Source organism: Ochotona princeps, chromosome 4, assembly GCF_030435755.1.
Source record: "Ochotona princeps isolate mOchPri1 chromosome 4, mOchPri1.hap1, whole genome shotgun sequence".
Classification (NCBI taxonomy): Eukaryota; Metazoa; Chordata; class Mammalia; order Lagomorpha; family Ochotonidae; genus Ochotona; species Ochotona princeps.
The window spans coordinates 15699911-15723068 of record NC_080835.1 but is presented as its reverse complement, the minus strand read 5'-3'; the positions used below and the strand labels follow the sequence as shown (position 1 = coordinate 15723068).

General features: G+C 53.7%; 1 protein-coding gene across 3 annotated transcripts in view; it reads left to right on the top strand.

Annotated features, from left to right (window-relative positions):
* The window catches only part of CREB3L1 (cAMP responsive element binding protein 3 like 1), a 34254-nt gene extending 17495 nt beyond the window's left edge, over positions 1 to 16759 (top strand). For all 3 annotated transcript variants that reach the window (XM_004585372.2, XM_058663105.1, XM_058663106.1), the window contains exons 3-12: positions 3306 to 3499; positions 5448 to 5526; positions 7104 to 7261; positions 8195 to 8344; positions 8465 to 8523; positions 9009 to 9077; positions 11411 to 11510; positions 12183 to 12309; positions 15604 to 15871; positions 16047 to 16759. In XM_004585372.2, the coding sequence (XP_004585429.1) occupies positions 3306 to 3499; positions 5448 to 5526; positions 7104 to 7261; positions 8195 to 8344; positions 8465 to 8523; positions 9009 to 9077; positions 11411 to 11510; positions 12183 to 12309; positions 15604 to 15871; positions 16047 to 16083 (1241 nt within the window). In that variant the 3' untranslated portion in view covers positions 16084 to 16759. The remainder of the gene's footprint in view (positions 1 to 3305; positions 3500 to 5447; positions 5527 to 7103; positions 7262 to 8194; positions 8345 to 8464; positions 8524 to 9008; positions 9078 to 11410; positions 11511 to 12182; positions 12310 to 15603; positions 15872 to 16046) is intronic.
* The last annotated feature ends 6399 nt before the right edge of the window (positions 16760 to 23158 follow it).

Sequence of the window (23158 nt, the reverse complement as noted above, 5' to 3'; positions counted from 1 at the left end):
CTCCCAGAAGAGCAGTGGCACCGGGGGACTCGGGGGACATGCTGCCTCATCTCTGGGGATCAGAAGCCCTGCAGACAGAGCCCCACCTTCCAGATGATTCCCCAAAACCACTGACATCAGGGAAATGGGATGTGGTGGTCATGAGATCACAGCCATGAGTATGTTTTCAGGAATCCCCTTCCTGCCCCCGAGATACCACCTAGCAAAGATGAGGACACCCTACATTTTTTTCCTGAAGCTTGGATTCCCTAAAGTCCCCCTCTCCTCCATGAAAGCAAAGGACCCCCTAACTCTTTCCTGCCAGGTGATAAGCATTGGAAACCCTGCCCCTTCTGCCACACACACACACACCCTTGACCCTTGGGACATTTCCGCCAGTGCAGGAGGTCCAAATGCCATCTCTGGGTCATATGATCAGTGACTCTTGTTTGCAACTGTCTCTTCCTCTATCCATGGGAAGAGCACGTGTGTCCCAGTCCCGCTCTGGTCAGCTGTACCCTCGCTTTCCTTATCACTGAGTTCTCACAACTGACAGGTTCTGTAGTAGTCACTTTTATCAGAACCACCGCCAAAGACTTGGGGGAAGTTGAGCTCCTTCAAGTCATGCACCCAATCCAATGCACAACAACGACCCCAGAGTCTGCCCAGCCCTGACTGGGAACCCACGTTCCTGCTGCCACATTGGCCCTGAACAGCAGTGAGGGTGCTGGTCAGGGACCCAACCAGCTTTGCTGTGCATCCCAGCGCCTCTACTAGCTGCTTGGGGACCCTGAACAAGTCACTTAATCTCTCTGGAGTTCTGTCTCCTCAATTATATTCTTCCAGCAGCTAGGGTTGGGCCAGGCCAAAGCCATGCGGTAGACACGCAATCCAGGTCGCCCATGTAAGTGACAGGGAACCAAGCAGCTGAGCCATCACCTGCTGTCTCCCAGAGCACACATTAGCAGGAAGCTGGAATCAGAAGCAGACGCGGACTCAGACTCAGATGCTCTGATATGGGATGTCTGCATCCCAAGAGATGTCTTAACCGTGGTACCAAAGACCTGCCTCTCCTTCTATTGTAAAATTCAAATAATATGTACCTGGAGAGATGTGATCAGGATTCAAAATATCTTCCTGGTCCTTGTTCCTGTGCATGCTGAAGTCCTGTTACTAGTATGAGTGGCTAGAACAATGAACAGGATTTTATTCCTCTTTCCCTCCAGAGGATGGCGATCAATCTACAATGGGTTTCTTAATTTTCTCATCTACAGATGTGCTGCAAAAAGCTCATAGAGGGAAGAGCAAGTGTTTTACATAGCAATTGAGACCCCACGTCAAATGCCTATTCTCCGTATCAGTGCCTAGCCCCGGATCCTGACTCCAGCTTCCTGCTGATGACCCTGGGAGGTGGCAGTGATGGCTCAAGTGGCTAAGTTCCTGTCACACACATGGGAGACCTGGACTGATCTCCGGGCTCCTAGCTTTGGCCCACCCCCTGTCCTTGACACTTAGGGCATTCGGGGAGTAAACCAGGGGATGGAAACACTCTCTCCCTCACTGTAGCTCTCTAGCACACATTTTTCCTCTCAATAAGTAATTTTTTAAAAATTCTTAGAAAATAGAATTTAAAGATATTTATTTTGGTACAAAAAATGCATTTCAAGGGGGCCCTGAGTTGTGATATAGTAGGTAAAGCTACCACCTGCTTGGAGCCCCAAACTGCTCTACCTCTAGTCCAGCTCTCCGCTAGTGGCCTGGGAAAAGCAGTGGAAGATGACCCACATGTTTAGGACCCTGCTACCCAGGTGGGGCACTCAGATGAAGCTTCTGGCTCCTAGCTTAGGCTTGGTCCAGCCTTAGTTGTTGCAGCCATCTGAGGAGTTAACCAGCAAATGAAAAATTTTGCTCTCTCTCTCTCTTTCCCTCTCTATTGCTCTGTCTCTCCCTCTCTTGGTAACTCTGCTTTTCAAATAAGTAAATCTTCAAAAAGTTCATAGAAATGTACTATTAAACATGCAAGAATTTCACACCATTTTACACCAAAACAAACTCCCCTTTGATGACATTTTCCCCATAGCTCTATTTTCCACACTGTATAAGCAGGGAGACGGCAATGCCTGCCCTGTACAGTCCATAAGAAGGACCAGCAAACCCACATGTGGCCAAGCCTTAGGGCTGGGCTCTGCTTGGGAAGCGTGAGCTGCCACTAGGGGTCTTGAGAATACCCCAGGGCAGAGACAAGCCCCTTATTAAACCCCAACCTTGCATGGTCTACTGGGTTCCCAGCTTCCCACCATGTCCCCTCTGGCTTCAGCTAAGCCCCCAGAGATTGCCTCCTCTGTCAGGTCCCAGCCCTGGCCTGGGCAAGCGGCAGGGATGTGGGCGGTCCCACTCCTGTGGCAGGTTCTCCATCTACCCCTGGTGGGTCAGACCCGCCAACTCCTTGACCATCCCTAGTCTATTTTTAAAGCAATTTGTCTGTGGGCCCTTGCTTTGCAGGGGGCAACTTCCCAAAGGCTGGCAGTGCAGCTCTGTAATTTGCAAAGATTATGGGTGTCCCTGCAGCCCAGACACAGTATGATCCACAGCCGGGGCCCTTCAGACTCCCAACAGGGTGGGCCCTGGGCAGCTGCTGATCCCCTCTGCCCACCCACAGCTGGCCATGCAGCCCAGAGTCGCCTCTAGCCATGCCCGTGCAGGCTGCTTCCTCATCCTCTTGTCTTAGCATCTGCTCTGCTGGCTGCCAGATGCTGGGGCTGACTTGGAGATGACCGGCCATAAGCACTCATTGGATGCTGTGGCCTGGTGGGGGCAGGGACCCTGAGCATCCACTCCCTCCCCTACTTGCCCCAGACCCCAGATATGGGGAGGGGCGCCAGAGTCCTCCCATCCTTTCCAGCAGGTGGTGGTGTGGGGCTCAAAAAATGTTTCTTAGTAGCAGTAATTGTATCATCTGGAACTACTGTTTTATCCCACATTCACTTCTTACCACTCCCTGGGTCCACAGCTTTATGTGCAATTTCCTACTTAATCCTCTAAACTGCTACCAGGTAGAGTTTCTTTCTCCACTATACAGATGAGGCAGCTCAAGCCCAGAGAGGCTAAACAACTTACCAAAGGCCACATAGCCAATTTAGAGGTGAGGTACAGGTCTTGGTGTCCTGGCCTACCCTGTAAGCAGTCCCAGCATCACCTCATGGGCATCTGGTCTCCGGCCTCTCCTCCTGGCCTTCATCCAGCCCACGGCAGCCCCCAGGGCAGAAGTGGGGCTTAACCCTCTGCCCTGGGAGTACCCTGAGCCTGAGTCCTGTCCCTCCTCCCAGACGTGGACCATGGAGCGTGGGCGCTGGGACACAAACTGTGCTCCATCATGGTGAAGCAGGAACAGAGCCCGGAGCCACCCGTGGACGCCCTGGCCGCCTCCTCGGCCATGGCCGCCGCCGCCGCTGCCGCCGCCATGGCCAGCACTCCGCTGCTGGGCCTCAGTCCACTGTCCAGGCTGCCCATGCCTCCCCAGGTGAGCCTAGGGATGTCATGGGGTGGGAGAAGGGTTCCAAGCATGATTGGGAGGGGGGGAGATACTGTTGAGTCTTCCTCTGGCCCGTGACATCACAGGGACGTCACCCAGCATGGCCCCTCCCACACCAGGACACCCTGCCTCCCTCATCTCCCTTGCCGGCTGACCCTTCACCCCCGTGCAGTGCGCCCCAAACCCAGTTCCTGGTGCAGAGGAAAGCTCACCTGTGACTCAAGGCCAAAATCTCAGAAATGGGCATAGCCAGGGGCCACTTCCTTTTCTTGGAGTTTCAGGGTTTCAAAGAGAAAAGACCCACATGGAAATGCAAAAATGGTGCTATATTTTGCTCGCTTCTGTTTGTGAGAGTAAGACGTCACAGTCTCCTGTCAAGCCCCCGCCCAGGTCCCTGCAGTCACCGGACCTCTCCCTGCCAGGGATGTGAGAACACAGCTCCCTGACTCCTGGAGACGGCCTCCACAGCCTCATCTTCAGCTCTCTGCGCTGTAAAGTGGGCATGAGAACCCCCATAAGCTCATCTAGCCTTGACCACAATGGCTTTTCAAGCCCCGCAGTAAGGTCTGAAGCTGGCCCCTCTCCCTGTCGCCATGTAGCTCATCCTATCAAACTGTCTGTGGGCAAAGGCAAGAAAGATGAGCCATTCTGGGCCCCTGCCACAGCCCCAAGCTTCAAGGTTATAAATGTGTAGGATTTTTTTAAAGATTTACCTATTTTTATTTGAAAGGCAGAGTTAGAGAGAGAGAGAGCTGTTCCATCCAATGGAAGCCAAGAGCCAGGAACTCCATCCGGGTGTCCCCCATAGGTGGCAGGGACCCAAGCACTTAGGCCATCTTCTGCTGCTTTCCCTAGCACATTAGCAAGGAGCTGGGCCAGGAGAAGTGCAGCAGCCAGGACGCGAATTGGTGTCACAAGCAGTAGGCTAACTGGTTGCACCCCAGCACCCTCCCTATTCCCTCACCCCTAGGTAAGCTGTTTTGAAACCACCTACAAGATTGGCTACCTCAAGGAAGGCTGTGACTGGCAGCAGCAGCTGGGGTCTCCAAAGGTGGGGCCCAGGCCTCATGGGAAGGAACCTGAGGCTGAAGGAGTTTAATTTGCCTCCAAGTCACACAGTCAGAAACAATAGCATCACCTTCCAAACTCAGCCCATTCACTGTCCCTGTCAAGTGAGGTCCCTGCAACCTTGTGGCAGGTGCAGGAGCCAGAAGCTGGCAGAATCTACAGTGAGCTGTGTGACCCTCACAGACACCATTCTGCTTGACAGTCCCCTTGTCTATCAGCTGACCATGAGCTAGGCTAAAGGCCAGGAAGTCAGGAAGATCTCAGCCACCTTGAACTTCCTCCAGTTCTGGGTCTCTGTCCAAAGATCATGACCTCTTCCTGCTGGACAGAGACCCAGAAGGAGAGGTGACCCCAGATGCAGCGCCCAGTGTCATGTCTTCCTCAGAAAGAACACCTCTACATACCTGTTGATAGTCACATGTATGAAGCCTTGCATGTTCATAAAGCACGGGTATGAATGACTAGGAAGGCATACATGTTAAATATGACCCAGTGGAACCTTGTGTCAGACCTCTTTGGATTCTGCTCCGCTTTGTTCTCCAGGACTCATTGCAGCAGGAAACCTTCTTTGGCACCATTACTATCATTCACTTAGAGCTATAGCATGCCAGACATGACCTCCTACCAGCCCATGTACCAGGCCTGTGCAGCCCCCCACAGTGCATGGGTAGGCCCCTCTTCCCCATCCTCCACCCCTGAGCATAACGTCAGAGCCATACTACCCAGCTACATTCTCTTCTCCTGACTGTGACTTGGTTACTCCAGGCATCAGCCATGAGAACTCGCCTCAGGGTGGGAGCTGAAGTGGGCAGAGTGATAGAGACAGTGCATGGGGCAGCTAGTTGAATTGTACCTGGTTCCTCCCCAGGCCCCAGGAGAGATGACTCAGCTGCCAGTGATCAAAGCAGAGCCCCAGGAGGTGAACCAGTTCCTCAAAGTGACACCAGGTGAGTGTGCGCAGCAGAGGGGCTCCTACCCAGTTGCAGGAGACAGCATCGCTTCTGCCTCGGGTCAACCTGTTTCTGTACTTCAGCATCCTTCACCTCTCCCCAAATATCCTCTCCATCCATCCAGACTCCCCTCTGCCTCCAGTCCTCTTTTTACACAGTAGGCTACTGAGTCACAGTAGCATGGTATCACCAACCCCCTCTTGCCCTCTTCACTAATCAGCCTTCTGTCTATTCACTTATCACATCCATTTGAGGAACCCTCATCCACTCACCCACTCCCCAGTCCATACATCCACCCATCCATGACTCCATTCATGCCCTAACACATCATCCATCCATCCATCCATCCTCCCATCCAACTCTCCACCCACCCACCCATGCACTGAATTTTATCCATCCATCTCATCTACTCATCTATGCATTCATGCATGTATCCGCCCAATAAGAGTGCATCAAATGACATCCCGAAGTCCCAGGCTCTGCAAAAGTAGAGAGAAGATAGTCCCTGTACCCAAATAGATTTCAGAGTAGTGAGGGTTGCAAACAAACCACTTATCTGCAATGATGTGTGTGTGTGTGTGTGTGTGTGTGTGTGTGTGTGTGTGTGTAGAAGGCAGGTCCCTGGGAGGCCTTGGGACCACAGTGCCAGACCAGACAGGGAGAAAGAGAAAGCTGCTTGGAGTTACCCAGAAGCTTTAAGGGGTAATGTAATCTTTCCCACCCTACTTCATTAATTTATCAAGTCTTGGCTAAGTACCTCTTGTGTGTTAGGCCCTGAACTAAGTACTACAAGGGTTAGCATGCATACAAGTTGAAATTCATCCTCAGAGAGAACACAGGATGCATGAGGGAGAAATGGACTAGGGCTAACACCCCTTCCATTCTCTAGTCCTCCCACAAGCATCTTCCTGTTTAACGCTCCTTGCAACTACCCGGCTCTGAACTGGGAGTCGCTTCCCCCTGTGCAGCTAACTGCCAAGGGAAGTGAGCTGGAACAATTGCAGGGCACACAATTGCGGGGCTGCCACAGTTCCAACTTGACCTCAGATCCATCTGGCCCCAAATACAGTGCTGTATCTCTATGAGGCAAATAAGTGGCTGAGAAGGGAGAGCCGCAGTGGCTGATCCTGCTGCACCTGCAATGGTCTGGGCCTTGAGACTGTGGGTCTTAGCTCTGCCTGGGTTCCCCCTGTACCGTGTCATTCATCCAAGTGCCCAGGGACTCCAAGGGGCCTCACACAGCGGGGAGGCTGGGAGTGGCCAAGGCAGCAACACCTGCTGTCCTATTGCTCTGAAACTGGAAATGGAAAACCCACAGCTGGTTTTGGCTAGATAGTTGGGGGTGGGGGCAGGAAGGAAGGGAGAGAGAGGCTGCAGCTTGCAGAGCCTGACCCACCTGGGCCCTGGGGGGGGGAACCCTATGAAGTCAGGGGTTGGGGAGAGTGTGACCCTGGGACATTGGTGCCATTGAGCAGCTTGAAAGAGCTGGGATTCTGGGGAGGGGTGTCCCACAAGGGTGTACCCAGCCTCAGCCCTACTAACCTGGCTCCTTCCCCTTGCTCCCCCACTCACAGAGGACCTGGTGCAGATGCCTCCGACGCCCCCCAGCAGCCATGGCAGCGACAGCGACGGCTCACAGAGTCCCCGCTCTCTACCCCCCTCCAGCCCAGTCCGGCCCATGGCCCGTTCCTCCACCGCCATCTCCACCTCCCCACTCCTCACCGCCCCGCACGTAAGAAGCTAGAGGGATGGGGGGAGCTGACCCTGGAGGCAAAGCACTGAGTAAACCCCGCCCCCAGTGCAGCACACACTCGGACCTGTAGGGAATCAGGGAGCACCCAAATCTGATCCCTCTCCCCATCAGAAGCCAAAGAGGGGGCCCTCCTGGTAGAGGGAGGTGAGAATCTTTTAATCCTGTCCATGGAGGCAGAGAGACATGGGTCAGGTCTAGACCTTGACCTTCCTGACCCGGGGATGGGTGGGCCTTGCTGAGACCCCAAGTTCCTGGGATAGAGGGAGCTGGGCCTAAAGCCTCAGAAGAGGTGTGGGGCCCCCTAAGAGAGGGTGTTGCTGAGTTCCCCTACTCACCCCTACAAGTGAGCTTTGGGGTGTGGATTCCAACCCCCCTCACCCCACCCCCAGCAATGTCCAGTGCATCTAACTTGCTGGTCCTGGCACTTAAAAAAAAAAAAAGATTTATTTCTTTTTATTGGAAAGTCAGATATACAGAGAGGAGACAGAGAGGAAGATCATCTTTCATCTGCTGATTTACTCGCCAAATGGCCGCTATGGCAAAAGTTGATCTGATTCAAAGCCAGGAGCCAGAAGCTTCTTTTGTGTCTCCCATATGGGTGCAGGGTCCCAAGGCTTTGGGCTGAGCTCTGCTGCTTTCCCAGGCCACAAGCAGGGAGCTAAGATAGGAAGTGGAGCAGCAGGAGTAGAATAAGTGCCACAGGGAATCCTGGCGCCATAGGTGGAAGGTTAGCCTTCTACGCCACAGCACCGACCCCAAGCACTTGATTGGCTGACACGGGGCTAATTCAGACCCCACCCCCTTTCCAGAGGAGGACCCGGAGGCTCCTAGAGTCCAGTAGGTGACAGGCAGAGCTTGACTTTGAACCCAGGCCTACCTGGGTCTCTAACCGCCTTGCTCTCTTTCCTCCAGAAACTCCAGGGGACATCCGGGCCGCTGCTGCTGACCGAGGAGGAGAAGCGCACCCTGATCGCCGAGGGCTACCCGGTTCCCACCAAGCTCCCCCTCACCAAAGCCGAGGAGAAGGCCCTCAAGCGGGTCCGGAGGAAAATCAAGAACAAGGTGGAGTCCGGGGCAGGACCTGGCCTCTCCTCCACCAACCCCTGGGCTGGGACGGCTTCCCTGGGGAGCGGCAGAGTTAGGGACAGTAGTAACCTCTCCTGGGGCGGCTTCCCCCTCTAGATCTCAGCCCAGGAGAGCCGCCGGAAGAAGAAGGAGTATGTGGAGTGCTTGGAGAAGAAGTAAGGGTTCCCGGGAAGGAGGCGGGCCTGGGGCTGGGGAAGGGGCGGGGCCTTGCCCGGGGTAGAGCCTGGGACGGGGCGGGGCCTTGACGGGGGATGGGGCCTGTGACAAGGGCGTAACTTGGGGCTGGGGAAGGGACAGGGCCTTGGGGGTGAGGCCTGTGCCGGGGGTGGAGTCTTGGGCACAGGATGGTCTTGGCGGGGACATGACCTGGGGCTGGGGAAGGGGCGGGGCCTGTGACGAGGTGGGGCCTATGACAGGGGCGGGACCTGTGTCCAGGGGTGGAGCCTGGGACAGGGGCGGGACCTTGACAGGGGTGTGACCTGTGGCAGGGGCGTGACCTGGGGCTGGGAAAGGGGCGCGGCCTGTGATGGGGTGGGGCCTTTGACAAGGGCGGGGCCTGTGGTTGGGGCAGGGGCGGGGCCTGGGGGCTGTTTTGGGTCTGGGGTGGGGTCCTGAACCCTTGCATACCTGGTCCCTACAGGGTAGAGACTTTCACATCAGAGAACAATGAGCTGTGGAAGAAGGTGGAGACCCTGGAAAATGCCAACAGGTGGGTGGGACCACCTGCAGCACTTGCTGGGCCCTGGCCCTCTGTGTTGCCATCCCTGGGAGGTGGGAACTGGAGGACATCACTAGGATTAGGATGACACCCCCTGGGTAGACCCCCGGACTGCAGAACCCCTCCTCCATCCTGCCCACTCCCTGCCTTCTGCTGCACAGAACTCTGCACCCTGACGGGGCAGGTGAGAGGCCCAGGTGACATCACACAATGGGAATGCAGTGCCCAGCACTGGGTCTCCTGGCTCCGAATCGCTGTGTGTAGGACCCAGTAGTCTTGTTTTGTTTTTTTAATATTTTCATGTTTCTTTATTAAACACTCAAAAAAAGATATTTATTTGGGAGGCAGAGTTCCAGAGAGAAATAGAACTTCCATGCCAACTCATTCCTCAAAGGCTCACAACTGCCAGGGCTTAGCTAGGTTGAAGCCAGGAGTCAGGAGCTTCATCCGGACCTCCCAGATCAGGGGCAGGAGTCCAAACATTTGGGCCATCTTCTGCTGCTCTTCCCAAGCTGTTAGTAGGGGGCTGAATCTGAAGTGGAGCAGGCCGGATTCCGACCAGCATTCAAACGGGGAGCTGGCATTGCAAGTGGTGGCTTTACCCACTACGACACAGCACCAGCCCCATGTTTTCACAAGCCCCCAGAGTAACCTAGAGGCAGACTGACACTCAAGAACAACCATTTGAGATCCCTGTTCAAGGCAAGTTCCCTCAACAGGCAATATGCGCACCTGCTGGGAACTTGCTAGAGATACAGAATTTCAGAACTCCCTACCACCACCACCCCTGGCCAGCTGGGGCGTTTTAACAAGAACCCCCGGGTGAGTCGAGTGCACAGGGCAATGCTGGTGTGGAGTGGCTGTCACAGAGCCTGAAGCATGGCAGGTGCCCACCTCCCAGCTCTGGATTCTTCCCTCACGCTACTTTGATGACTGCGAGGTGACTGTTAGAGCCCGCGGAGTCCCAGTCCCTTTGTCCAAAGGGGATCAAGGAGGCTCCTCTCCCGTGGAGGCCACGTGGCACACGGCAGGAAGGCATCCCAGAGTGCTTGGCGCTGAGGCATGTTCGACTCATACTAGTTTTGGTTTTTCTTCTTTTTTAACCCTAGGGTGTTTGTTGTTGTTGTTGTTTAGACGTATTTTATTTACTTAAAAGACAGAGTTATGGAGAGAAAGGGAGAGTAAGAGAGAGATCTTCCATGGCTTCATTCATCTCCCAAACCGCTGCAGTGGCCAGGCCAGGATTAGGAACCTGGAGCTCCCTCCAGGCAGCTACGTGCACGGCAGGGGATTAAACACTTCACTTGGTCATCTGCTACTGCCTTCCCACGTGTGTTAGCAGGGAGTTGGATCAGAAGTGGAGCTGCCAGGACACTAACTGGCGCTTGCATGAGATGCCAACATCGCAGGTGGCCAGAATGCCAGCCCCTCTTTTTTTTCTTAGTAATAACTATTCATGAGTTCAAGGCAGATCTTTGATCATAATTTGCTGGCATTAATTAAATGAGCACAGACAACAGCTACTGTCAGTCCATATTTCCTTCCCTTTTACCCCCTAATTGGCTCGCTGTCCCCTGCTCACTCCCAGCCCCAGGTGGTCAGAGGTCAGAGGTCAGAGGCAGGACGGGAGTCCCTCAACCCCTCTTGGCCAGACTGGGACCAGGCCCTTGAAGCTATTTCGCCACCTGCTGTACATTCTGGGAACTGCAGCCCTGCCAGCAGGGTTGGGTGGAGGACGATGGTTATATATTTCCTGGTGGCCATGTCCTGAGCAGTCCTTTCATGCTAGCCAAGGAGACTGACATGGAAGTCCACTTGTCAAGAAAGGGCTAAAGGTGCAGTGACAAAAGCAAAAACAATTCTAATATTTACAAAACTCCAGCCACCCTTTTGCTGGACGCTCACTGCCTACCAGGCCTTGGCCAACCAGAAGATTCAGGGTGCTATAGGGTACAAAGAGGTGTGGCTTTGTACCACAGAGCTTTGTACCAAAGAGCAACCACAGAGCTTTGTACCAAAGAGCAACAATACTGGTCTCAGCCCAGGGAAGGGACATTGTCCCTGCAGCTCCTTCCTTGGCCAGGGGCCCCTCTGGGGAGGCAGGCTGTGGGGAGGGGAGCCGGCCACACCCTGGGGCAGCCGAGTAACCATGAACTGACCCTTGTGTTGGCTGCAGTGGGACACATGGTCTGTCCCTATTTCCTTGTCTGCAGTGGGGCACATGGGCCCAGTTGGAGCTCCCACAGGAGAGCTCCAGGGGGTGGAGCTGCCCTCGAGTGGATGCCTGCCCACCCTTGACCACTGTGCCCCTCCTCTCCCTCCAGGACCCTGCTCCAGCAGCTGCAGAAACTCCAGACCCTGGTCACCAACAAGATCTCCAGGCCTTATAAAATGGCCGCCACGCAGACCGGAACCTGCCTCATGGTAGGCACTCTCTCCACCCCAGGGCCCCAGGATTACATTCAACTTCCAGCAGGAGTGAGACTGGGCTGACAAGCTGTGGAGGTCCCCCAGGGGTATCCTCCCCCTCACAGGGATGCCAGATGTGAGCATGACCTGGAAGTGGGGACAGGGGGCAGTCCCTGGAGGGGTGGGATTAGGGAGACCATGGGGGCCGTGTGGACGTGGAGTCCTTCCTGGAATGGAGGCTAGAAAGCAGACCAAGCCTAATGCCAGGCAATCTAAAAGGCTGGCTGAATGTGGCTGTGATCACAGCGTGTCTACCTCACTGGCTGCTTGCTGGGTCTGCCATCCTTCAGGGCTGGGGTTCCCAGAGACCCCCTTGTCCCCAGACCCTCCTGCTGGGGCCCCCTCCCTTGGCCAGGCTCACCACCACCCTACCACCCCTGTCTCCCCATCCCCCTCCCCCCACTTCCATGCCTCTGTACCCTGGAGGTGGTCACCACATTGGCCACCACCTCCCTCTTGCTCCTGGCCCTTGGCTGGGCAGCTGCCATCTCCTGGAGAGCCCCGTGCCCTGGGTGTGTTGGGGGAAGGAGGGCTCTGGGGACATCCTGAGACTTTAGCCCTCCACCCCTCCCAACCCACCCGAGCATCAGGGGCCTCCAGGATTGAGCTGATGTTTTCTGTCACCAGGTGGCAGCCCTGTGCTTCGTCCTAGTTCTGGGCTCCCTGGTGCCCTGCCTTCCAGAGTTTTCCTCCAGCTCCCAGACTGTGAAGGAAGACCCCATCCCCACGGACAGCGTCTACACGGCCAGCCAGAGTGAGTGTCTCCCTGAACCTCGTCCCATTCCGCCCCGCCCTCAGATGCCAGACATGAGCCACCACCTCACTGGGCAGATGGGGAGACTGAGGTCCAGTGAGGGTATAGGAGGGGAGAACTGGAATGAGAACACGGAGCCCTTGACTCCAGTACACCCCTCCCCACTCGGTGACCACAGGAGTGTCCCCCCCCTCCCCTGGGTAATGTTGGTTTAGGGTGAGAAAGACACCTGCTGAGCATCATCAGTGTTTTGTAACTGGGACAGCACTTGAGCTTTAGCTCCAGGGCCATGTCAGGGCTGTCTATGTGCTGTTAAAGGCTCTGGATCAGAAAAAGTCAGGATCAGCAGGAAGGAGTGCTGCAATCCATTAGTGATGTCTGCCATGGGTAGAGGAAAGGTATTAAGGTTGGACTCAAAGATGTACTAGTGGGCCTGGCAGCATGGCCGAGCAGCTAAAGTCCTCACCTTGAACATGCCAGGATCCCATATGGATGCTGGTTCTAATCCCGGCAGCTCCACTTCCCATCCAGCTCCCTGCTTGTGGCCTGGGAAAGCAGTGGAGGACGGCCCAAGGCTTTGGGACTCTGAACCTGTGTGGGAGACCCGGAAGAGGTTCCTGGCTCCTGGCTTCGGATCAGCATAGCACCGGCCATTGCGTCCACTTGGAGAGTGAATTATTGGATGGAAGATCTTCCCCTCTGTCTCTCCTCCTCTCTGTAAATCTGACTTTCCAATGAAAATAAGATAAATCTTAAAATCTTAGTTGGCCTTGCCACTTGTTAACTGTGTGGCCCCGAGTGTGTGTCCTGAAATCTCAGAGCTGTGACTACCTTGTCTGGAAAATAAGAGGACTGTGACAATGGCACGTGTGACACCCAGCATAGCGTCACACAGTGCAGGTGCTTGCCAAGCAAGCACACCCAGGGTCGGCGTTCGCCCAGTGGCTGAACTGCTGCTTGAGGTGCTCATGGCTCCCACGTGTGTGTGTGCCTGGTTCGAGTTCTAGCCACTCCTTCTCTGAGCCAGGTCGTTATGAAGGCATCCCTTGGGAAGCAGCAGGTGATGGCTTAAGCGCTTGGGTTCCTGCCACGCACGTGGGGGACCCTGCATGGAGTTCTACACTCCTAGCTTTGGCCTGGCCTAGCCCCAGCTGTGGCAGGTATTTGGAAAGTGAACCACTGGATGGGAGATCTCTCTCTCTTTCCCTGCCTTACAAATAAAGTAAAAATAAACATGCATACTCACCGCCTTTTGGGAGAGCTTGAAAGAGGAGCGAGCTAGGAGGAGGCATAGCTAGGAGACTGGGTCTCAGAGCCACCGGCTTCTCTGGGTAGACCTACAGCAGAACTTTCTGGCTGACCTTGCTCTACTCCCAGGAGCCTGGTGGGAGGAAGAAGAGGAAACAGATGGGAAGTCAGCGCCAGGGGCGGTCTGGGAGGAAGGAGCTTGCATCCAGAAGAAGGGAGGGTGAGCAAGACCTTGAGGGCCCTGAGGGGAGGAAGTGGCGCAGGGAAGGCTGGAGGAAGAGGAAGCAGGGGGCGGAGGGGGCTGTGAGGCTGGAGCGGGCAAGGATAGGGCCCGGGCTGAGGAGATGGGTTCCAGGGATGTGGGGAGAAGGGGAACAGAACACTGCAGAGTGGGAGCTGGGGTGGGAGAGGTCATGGACAAAGCTGGAGCAAAGAGCCAGCCAGGCATGATGGATCAAACTCTTGGGGCAAGTGCCAGGGTCCGGACATGGCAAGACAGAGGCTGCCTCTGATGCAGCAGGAGGCTGCTGGCACAGGCTGGGGCCTTCCACAGCACCCAGGCCTGCCTTCTTAGTTTTGTTTTGCTTTTCTTAAGATTTGATGCTACAGAGAGAGACGGAGAGAGCTTCCATCAGCTGGTTTACTCCCCGATGGTTACGGCAGCCAGGGCTGAGTCAGATGGAAATTAGGAGCTTCATCTGGGTCTCCTGCTTGGGTACAGGGCCCCCAACCACTGGGCTCATCCTCTGCTGCTTTCCGAGGCTATAAGCGAGGAGAGCTGGATCAGAAGTGGAGCAGCCGGGATACGAATACCAGCATTGCAGGTGGCGGCTTTACTCACTACAACATAGTGCCAATTCTGGGTCTGACTTTGAGGTCATGGCTGTGAGTGCCGGCAGGCCAGTGGCCTATCCTGGAACTAGGCAGGCCTGGCTGTGCCTCCTGTGGGGGCTCGTGTGGGAACACCTGCTCTGGAAAACACTGGCAGAAGTTTCCTCCAGGATCCAACAACTCCATGTGGCTTGAAGGGCCTTAAAAGCATGTTTCTTTGCCTTCGTTTCCCTGAAGGGCCACCTGAGGCCTAGAATGGGACTTACTCTAGTCACCCAGAAAGTAGCGTGGTCAATGTAGAATTGGAACCCAACTTTCGCTGCTGTTGTTGTAGCATAGCAAGGAAAATGCAATGCCAGCATCCCATGTGGGCATTGATTCATGTCCCAGCTGCTCTACTTCTAAATTATCTACTGGTAATGTGCCTGGGAAAAGCACTGGAGGATGACCCAGGTGCTTGGGACATTGCTACCCTTGTGAAAGAACTGGAAAAAGCTCCTGGCTCCTGTTCTGCTCTGGCCGATGTGGCCACTTGGAGAGTGACCCAGCAGATGGAGGATCTCTCTTCACTCTGCATAACTCTGCCTTTCAAATCAATAATATCTTGTTAAAATTGATTCATTTTATAAAAAATAAAAGAAAATAGCCAGGGCTGAACCAGGCTGAAACCAGGAGCCCTGAGCTACTTCCAGATCTCCCACTGGGTAGTAGTGGTTCAGGCACTTTGACCATCCTCTACTGCTTTCCCAGGCCATATGCAGGAAGCTGAATCGGAACCAGAATAGCTGGGATACGAACCAGTGCCCAGAGGGATGCCAGTGCCACAGGGTGGAGGATCAGCCACTTGGGCTACCACACCGACCACCAAATAAATAAATCTTTGAAGAAAACAGACAAAAGAATCTGGCTCTTGGGTACACAAACTCTGTGCTTAGGAAGGGTTTTTTGTTTTTTTGTTTTTTTCTGATTGTTCACTAAACACGGTTTCAGTATTACCTCATTTAAACCTCACATCTCCATGAGGTTGTACACATGAGCAAGTCGCAGCTGCTAAAGGTTAGAACAAAGTGTGAGGAAGCGTGACACCTGGGGCTGGACCCAGGGCTGTGAGATTTCAGGGCCGAGTCCTTTAGCCTCTAGGTTGCGAACTGGGAGGCCATGAACGTAGCCAGGACTAGGAACAGGCCCGAGGCTCACACCATGCTTCCTCCCCAGTGCCCTCGCGAAGCCTCCTATTCTATGACGAGGGGGCAGGCTCCTGGGAGGACAGCCGCAGTGCCCTGCTGCCTGTGGAGCCCCCGGACGGCTGGGAGATCAAACCCGGGGGGCCAGCCGAGCCACAGCCCCAGGACCACCTGCAGCATGACCACCTGGACAGCACCCACGAGACCACCAAGTACCTGAGCGAAGCCTGGCCTGAAGACGTCAGTGGCAACGGCAGCAGCCCTGACTTCTCCCACCCCAAGGAGTGGTTCCACAACAGGTGCAAGGGATCCCCTTCTTCCCTCACTGAGGTCCTGGGCTGCTGGCCCTCTCCATCCGCTTTCCACCCAGGCCCCTCTCAGCCACAGCCTCCCAAGACCGTGCCCTTTCAGACCCAGATCTCACTTGTACCTGCTAGGTTCGACCAGCTCAGCTTTGCTTCTCTCTCTCTGCAGGGACCTGGGCCCCAACACCACCATCAAGCTCTCCTAGGCCTTTGCCGGACCCGGACACAGGACGAACCCCTGGCACCCAGAAGTACCCTGATCCAACCCACACCCCACCCTGGGGCTCCCCACCCCACACTGCCCCAGGACTTGGAGCTCTGCCTCTCCCCAGCCCTTCCGGGCCCCTGTCTCGGCTGAGGCCTGACCTCTACCCCCACCCCTTGGCATCTGGACTGTCCCCCTTTGGACCAACCACTCTGTCTCTATGCCTCCTCCCTGCCACTGCCCGGGCCTCAGAGACATCACTCACTGGCCTGGCCCCTCTCAACAATGACCAATACGACCACTGCTCCTGTCTGCCCCCAACCCCCGCCCTGTCTCCCACTGTACAGAGACCAAGAACAGAAATTGTTTGTAAATAATGAACCTTATTTTTTATTATTGCCAGTCCCCTAAGATATTGTATTTTACAAATTCTCCTCCTCTCCTACCCCCTCCCTTGTTTTATATTTTATAAAGTTAGTGCGGGCTTCGCTGTCCCCTGACCGGGAAAGAGGGGGGGCTCCCACCCACTCCTTGCCTCCACCCCCCCAAACCCGGTCTTCCCCCCGCTGCTGCCCACGCCACTGGGCCTTTTTAATTGCCAAAACTGCTCTGTCCCACAGCTCAGCACATGCTTTGAGAAAGCAAAATTTAAAAAAAAAAAAAAGATGCAGCATCAATTCCTGACTTTGTGCCTTTCTTCCTGAGACGGTGGGGCAGGGCTGAGGGGGTGTACTGGGGAGGGGAGAGAAGGGTGAGTTTCTTTGTATTCTGCCGTGGGGGCTTGGGGCTATGGGGAGGTAAGAAGGCATTTCAGAGGCGCTGCTTTTCCCAGGGTGCTGAATTTGAACTTGAGCATCCCAGCTCAGAGTGTCCCTCAGTCCTCCCAAGATCAAATGATTTCTTTGTTCTTATATCTTTGTGTGTGTATTGTTCTTATTTCTTATTAATTTTGTAAAAGATGCAGTGGAATACCATAGTCTGCACTTTAAAAAAATTATTTTTATTTGAAAAGCAGATTTACAGAGAGAAGGAGAAAGAGGGACGAGAGAGAATGATCTTTCATCCACTGGTTCACTCCTCAAATAGCTGCAATGGCCAGAGCTGAATGAATCTGAAGCCAAGAGCCAGGAGCCTTCTCCAGGTCTCCCACTAGGGAGCAGAGTCCCAAGGTTTTGGGCTGTCCTCTGCCATTTTACCAAGCCACAAGCAGGGAGCTGGATACAAAGTGCAGCACCTCTATGAGATTCTGGTGCCACAGACAGAAGCTTACCCTACCATGCCATGGCCCCTGCCCTTAACTGCACTTTTTAAAAAGCATTTATTTGGGGCCCGGCGGCATGGCCTAGCGGCTAAAGTCCTCGCCTTGAAAGCCCCGGGATCCCATATGGGCGCCAGTTCTAATCCCGGCAGCTCCATTTCCCATCCAGCTCCCTGCTTGTGGCCTGGGAAAACAGTGGAGGACGGCCCAATGCATTGGGACACTGCACCCGAGTGGGAGACCCAGAAGAGGTTCCTGGTTCCCGGCTTCGGATTGGCGCACATCGGTCCGTTGCGGCTCACTTGGGGAGTGAATCATTGGACAGAAGATTTTCCTCTCTGTCTCTCCTCCTCTGTGTATATCTGGCTGTAATAAAAAAATGAATAAATCTTTAAAAAAAAAAAAAAGCATTTATTTGGGGCCTGGCACAATGGTTCAGTGGCTAAAATCCTCGGCTTGCAAGCACCAGGATCCCATGTGGGTGCAGCTTTGTGTCCTGGCTGCTCTATTTCACATCCAGCTCCCTGCCTGTGGCCTGGGAAAGCAGTCAAGTATGACCCAAAACCTTGGGACCCTGCACCCACGTGGGAAACCAGGAAGAGGCTCCTGGCTCCTGGCTTCAGATTGGCTTTGCTCCAGCCATTGCAGCCACTTGGGGCGTGAACCAGCAGATGGAAGATCTTTCTGTGTCTCTTCTCTGTAAATCTGCCTTTACAATAAAAATAAATCTTTTAAATTTTTTTAAAAAGCATGTATTTGAAAGAGAAATGGAGGTTTAGCTCTATCATCTTCTGCTTCGCTGCCCCAAATGCCCACAACAGCCATTGCTGAGCCAGGAGCCCAGAACTGCATCCTGGTCTCCTACATAAATAGCAAGACCCCAAGCACTAGAGCCATTACCTGCTGCCTCCCAGGGTGAGTATTAGTGGGAAACTGGGTCAGAAACAGAGCTGAACCTTGAACCCAGGGACTCTAGAATACTAGACATGGGTGTGCCAAGCAGTGCATTAGCCACTGCTCCAAATGCCTGCCCCAGTCCTTGCTTTTGTTGCCTCCTGGAGTTAAAGTTACAGAATTCAGAACAAGAAGAGCTGCACCTGTGTCCTGCAAGTGCCCCTAGCTGGTTAAAAGTGGCATGCAGATTTGTAATATGACCGTGGCGACATGGGGCACCTGTGGCGGAGAGAGAACAAGGCAGCCATTGAACAAACTTCTTTGTAAGACCACTTTGTAGATGTACTTAGGGTCCCAAATAGGTTGAGTTTCAGTTCATAAAAACAGCACCCACATCGATACTAGAGTGCATGGATTCAGGTCCCAGCTTCTCTACTTCCAATCCAGCCCCCTGCTAACACACACACCTTAGGACATAACAGGTGATAGCTGAAGTGCTTGACTCCCTGCCACCCAATGTGGGAGGCCCAGAGAAGGCTCCTGGCTTCAGCATGGCCCAGTACCTAACTTTTGTGGGCATTTGGGGAGTGAATCCAACAGATGGAAGATTTCCATCAATCTCTGTCTCCTATCTGTTTATACCCCCCCTTTGTTTTAAAGATTTATTATTTTTTATTGGAAAGGCAGATATACAGAGAGGAGGAGAGACAGAGAAGATCTTCAGTCTGATGGCTCACTCCCCAAGTGGCCGCAATGGCTGGAGCTGAGCCAATCCAAAGCCAGGAGCCAGGAGCTTCTTCCAGGTCTCCCACAGGGGTGTAGGGTCCCAAGGTTTTGGGTCATCCTCGACTGCTTTCCCAGGCCACAAGCAGAGAGCTGGATGGGAAGCAGGGCCACTGGGATTAGAACCAGTGCCCATATGGGATCCTGGCACGTTCAAGGCGAGGACTCTAGCCACATGCTATTGCTCCGGGCCCTGTTTCTATCCCTTTCAAAGAAGTTGAAAATAAAAAAATGTTTGGAAAAGCCAAAGATGGCTCTGTTGCAATTACTCAATTAGTTAATCCTCTCCTTGCAAGCAACAAGATCCCATATGGGTGCCAGTTCATGTCCCTGCTACTCCACTTCCCATCCAGCTCCCTGCTTATGGCCTGGGAAAGCAGTAGAGGATGGCCCAATGTCTTGAGAACCTGCACCAGCATGGGAAATCTGAAAGAAGCTCTGGCTCCTGGCTTCAGATCAGCTCAACTCTGGCCTCAGCTGAAGCTCTGCAGCCAATTGAGGAGTGAAGCAGCAGAGTCTGGTTTGGATTGGGTCATGATCTTCTTCTAGGTCTCCCACATGAGTGCAGGGTACCAAGGACATGGATCATCCTCTGTTGCTTTCCCAGGGCATAAACAGGGAGCTGGATGGAAAATGGAGCAGCCAGGACACAAGTCAGCACCCATATGAGATCCCGGAACTTTCAGACAGAGGGTTAGCCTGTTGAGCCACTGTGTCAGCTATGATTTTTTGTTTTGTTTTGTCATAAGATTTATTTATTTGAGGGCCCAGTGTGATGGCTCAGTGGCTAAATTCTCACCTTGCAAACACTGGGATCCCATATGGGAGCTGGTTCTTTTTTTTTTAAGATTCATTTATTTATATTACAAATTCAGATATACAGAGAGCTGGAGAGACAGAGAAAAAAAAATCTTCGTCCGATGATTCACTCCCCAAGTGAGCACAATGGCCGGTACTGCGCCGATCCGAAGCCAGGAACCAGGAACCTCTTCCAGGTCTCCCACGCAGATGCAGGGTTCCCAAAGCCTTGGGCTGTCCTTGACTGCTTTCCCAGGCCACAAGCAGGGAGCTGGATGGGAAGTGGAGCTGCCGGGATTAGAACCAGCACCCATGTGGGATCCTGGCATGTTCAAGGTGAGGACTTAAGCTGTTAGCCCATCCCGGGAGCTGGTTCTAATCCTGACAGCCCCACTTCCCATGCAGCTCCCTGCTTGTGGCCTGGTCCAAGGCGTTGAGACCCTGCTCCCACGTGGGAGACCCAGAAGAAGCTCCTGGATCCTGGCTTTGGATTGGCTCAGCTCTGACCATTGCAGCCACTTGGGGAGTGAACCAGCGGATGAATGATCTTTCTGTCTGTCTCTCCTCTCCTGCATATCTGACTTTCCAACAAAAATAAAATAAATCTTAAAAAAGTAAATAATTAGAAGAAAAGCAGAAGAGAGTAAGAAACCTAAAAAGAAGGGTGGGAAAGGGGAATTGCCTGGGCGAGTGGAGACTCTAAGGTGGACTATGTCAGTAAATGGACCTTGGAAGGATTTCCTTAACTTTGGAGCATCTCTGAACTACTGAAACCATTGAAACAGTATCCTCGGAACATGCTCCACATCAGGGACTCTTGGATGACATCAGGTGGTCTTCTTTAATCCCCAGGTACTGATGCAGTTAGGATGCTGGGAACAGCCCTCTCCCCACTTTCCCCTAGATACAGGAAGAAGAAAAAATTTGGAATCGATTGTCTTATCCACTTTCCCCTATTCCTTCCCACCCTAATCAGTGGCCCACGTGGGCATGCATGCTTCTCAACTATGTAAACATCATCTAAATTAAAATTAATTTATTTTTTAAAAAGAAAGGCAAGATGCATGTTGAGAGACTGATGGGGAGAGAGCCTGCAGAAGGGTCAGGTGTCAGGTGAGAGGGTGGGGAGAATGAGAATAAGGCCAAGTGTTCAGCGGTTGTAACAATGAAGTGGTCCCCAGTGGCCTTGTGGCCGGAGCTGCTGTGTCAGAGCAGCTGGGGCATGAGCTCGACAGCCCAGCGGAAGGAAGGACAGGCAGCAGGTGTAAGTGAACGCTTGCTGGGTGCTCAGCTGTGCAGAGAAAGAGTGACCACCAAAGAGGGGGTGAGGGTGAGATTAGATCAGCTTGGGGTTGTGCTTCAGAGGAGAGGCCATTGAACATGACTGATTCTAGAAGGCAAAGAGTCAACAGAAGGAAGACTCAGGGCGACCACTAAAGGGCACAATGATGATGGAGGAAGATGGGGATGGATGCAGGGAGCAACTGGAGGGTGTATCTGGTCCTGAGAGACCCGAGCAGAGGGGTGGCAGCATTCTGTGGGCATCTAGGAAACCACAGAATCCCTTGTAACTGAGTTACGTGGGCTGGCAATGAAAGCTACAAGTCAGGGAAAAGGGATAGTGTGAAGGGTCACGCGGATGGAGAGACAATGTAGCTCTTGGGATGACTGCCCCCTCCCCCATCACTCGTTCAAGAAATATCTGTGGCACACAGTACCAGGCTACCAATGGAGTTCAAATGAGATCCAGTTCCTGATTGTAAATGCTTGGTACCTACCTGCCCCATCTGTGACCAGGAACTCCATGTGCCCCAGTATGGAACTGAAAGAACCTTAGGGGTCGGACATTTTTCCTGAAAGTGAAGCTCTAGAAGGCACAATTAACTGACCAAGGTCACATGCCTCCTAAGTGTCCAACTGACTCCCCGTCTGTCCGGCTTGGCCTCTCCACCCCTTCCCATCTCCTCTCTACTTCCTGATGTCCAGATTTCTAAGAAAGCACAAGATACAAGAACTCTAGGACTTCCTGGAGAGCGCAGGATTCGACCAGGTGGTGTAAGTGGTCATCGGTGATGACCACACCCGCCAAAGAAGTCTTCCCAGCTGGTATTGGGACACAGAGCGAGAACAAGCCACGGTTGGCATGCAGCCTCCTCCATGCCAGGGATGAGAAGAGGAGAGGGACTTCCTCGGCTTGCTCCCCCCACCAACTCCCTGGCAAAGGAGCTGCAGCCCCTACTCTCTATTGTCAGCTTCCAGCAACCAGCTTCGCCACATGCGCAGTAGACAGCTGTTACAATACCAGTGCCTCCGCTCACTTGCCACAACAAACCCTTTATTATACCTGGAAACAAAAGCTCTAGAAACAGAGAACAGCTGCCAGGGGATGCCTGAAATAGGGATGGGCCACAGCATGGTTTCCTGGCCAGCCCCAGGATGCATTTGGGCAAACTGGGCACTTAGCTGATGCAGGAACAGGTGCCCCTTGGGTCCTTCCTCCAAGGGTGGGGGTTGGAGGGGAGAGAGTCCAGGAATTCGACTCCAAAACACAGGCCCTGGGGTTCATGGTGTCATGTGAGTGCGTGATCTTGGCAAAGGGAGGGCCTTGGATCATCTCAGTGCCCTCAGCTGCCAGCCGGCCCCCACTCGCATCAAGCTGCTAGAAGGAGTGGAAGTGAGCTCCCAGAGAGCTGCAGGCACAGCATCCGTTAGGCAATAAACACACAGAAGCCTGGGCTATTATTTCTTGAGTGCAGAGATAATGGGTGGGCTGGGCAGCACACAGCAGCTGGGAGAGACTGTAGCAAGCAGGCAGGCTACTAATAGCAGAGCACCTTCAGGTTTCCCCTTGGCTGGGGAAGAGGGTGGGGTCACAGATAGAAAACTGGGCTGGGCCCGGCGGCGTGGCCTAGCGGCTAAAGTCCTCGCCTTGAACATGCCAGGATCCCATATGGGTGCTGATTCTAATCCCGGCAGCTCCACTTCCCATCCAGCTCCCTGCTTGTGGCCTGGGAAAGCAGTGGAGGACGGCCTAGTGAATTGGAACACTGCACCCGCGTGGGAGACCTGGAGACCTGGAAGAGGTTCCTGGTTCCCGGCTTCGGATCGGCATGCATCGGCCCGTTGTGGCTCACTTGGGGAGTGAATCATCGGACGGAAGATCTTCCTCTCTGTCTCTCCTCCTCTGTGTATATCTGACTTTGTAATAAAATAAATAAATCTTAAAAAAAAAAAAAAAAAAGAAAACTGGGCTGTCAATAGCTGGATCTAAGTGGGAAGGTGTGAGGACAGAAGGAAGCGGAGAGTAGGGGTTCCAAGCAGCAAAGAGCCCCCCAAAAAACCA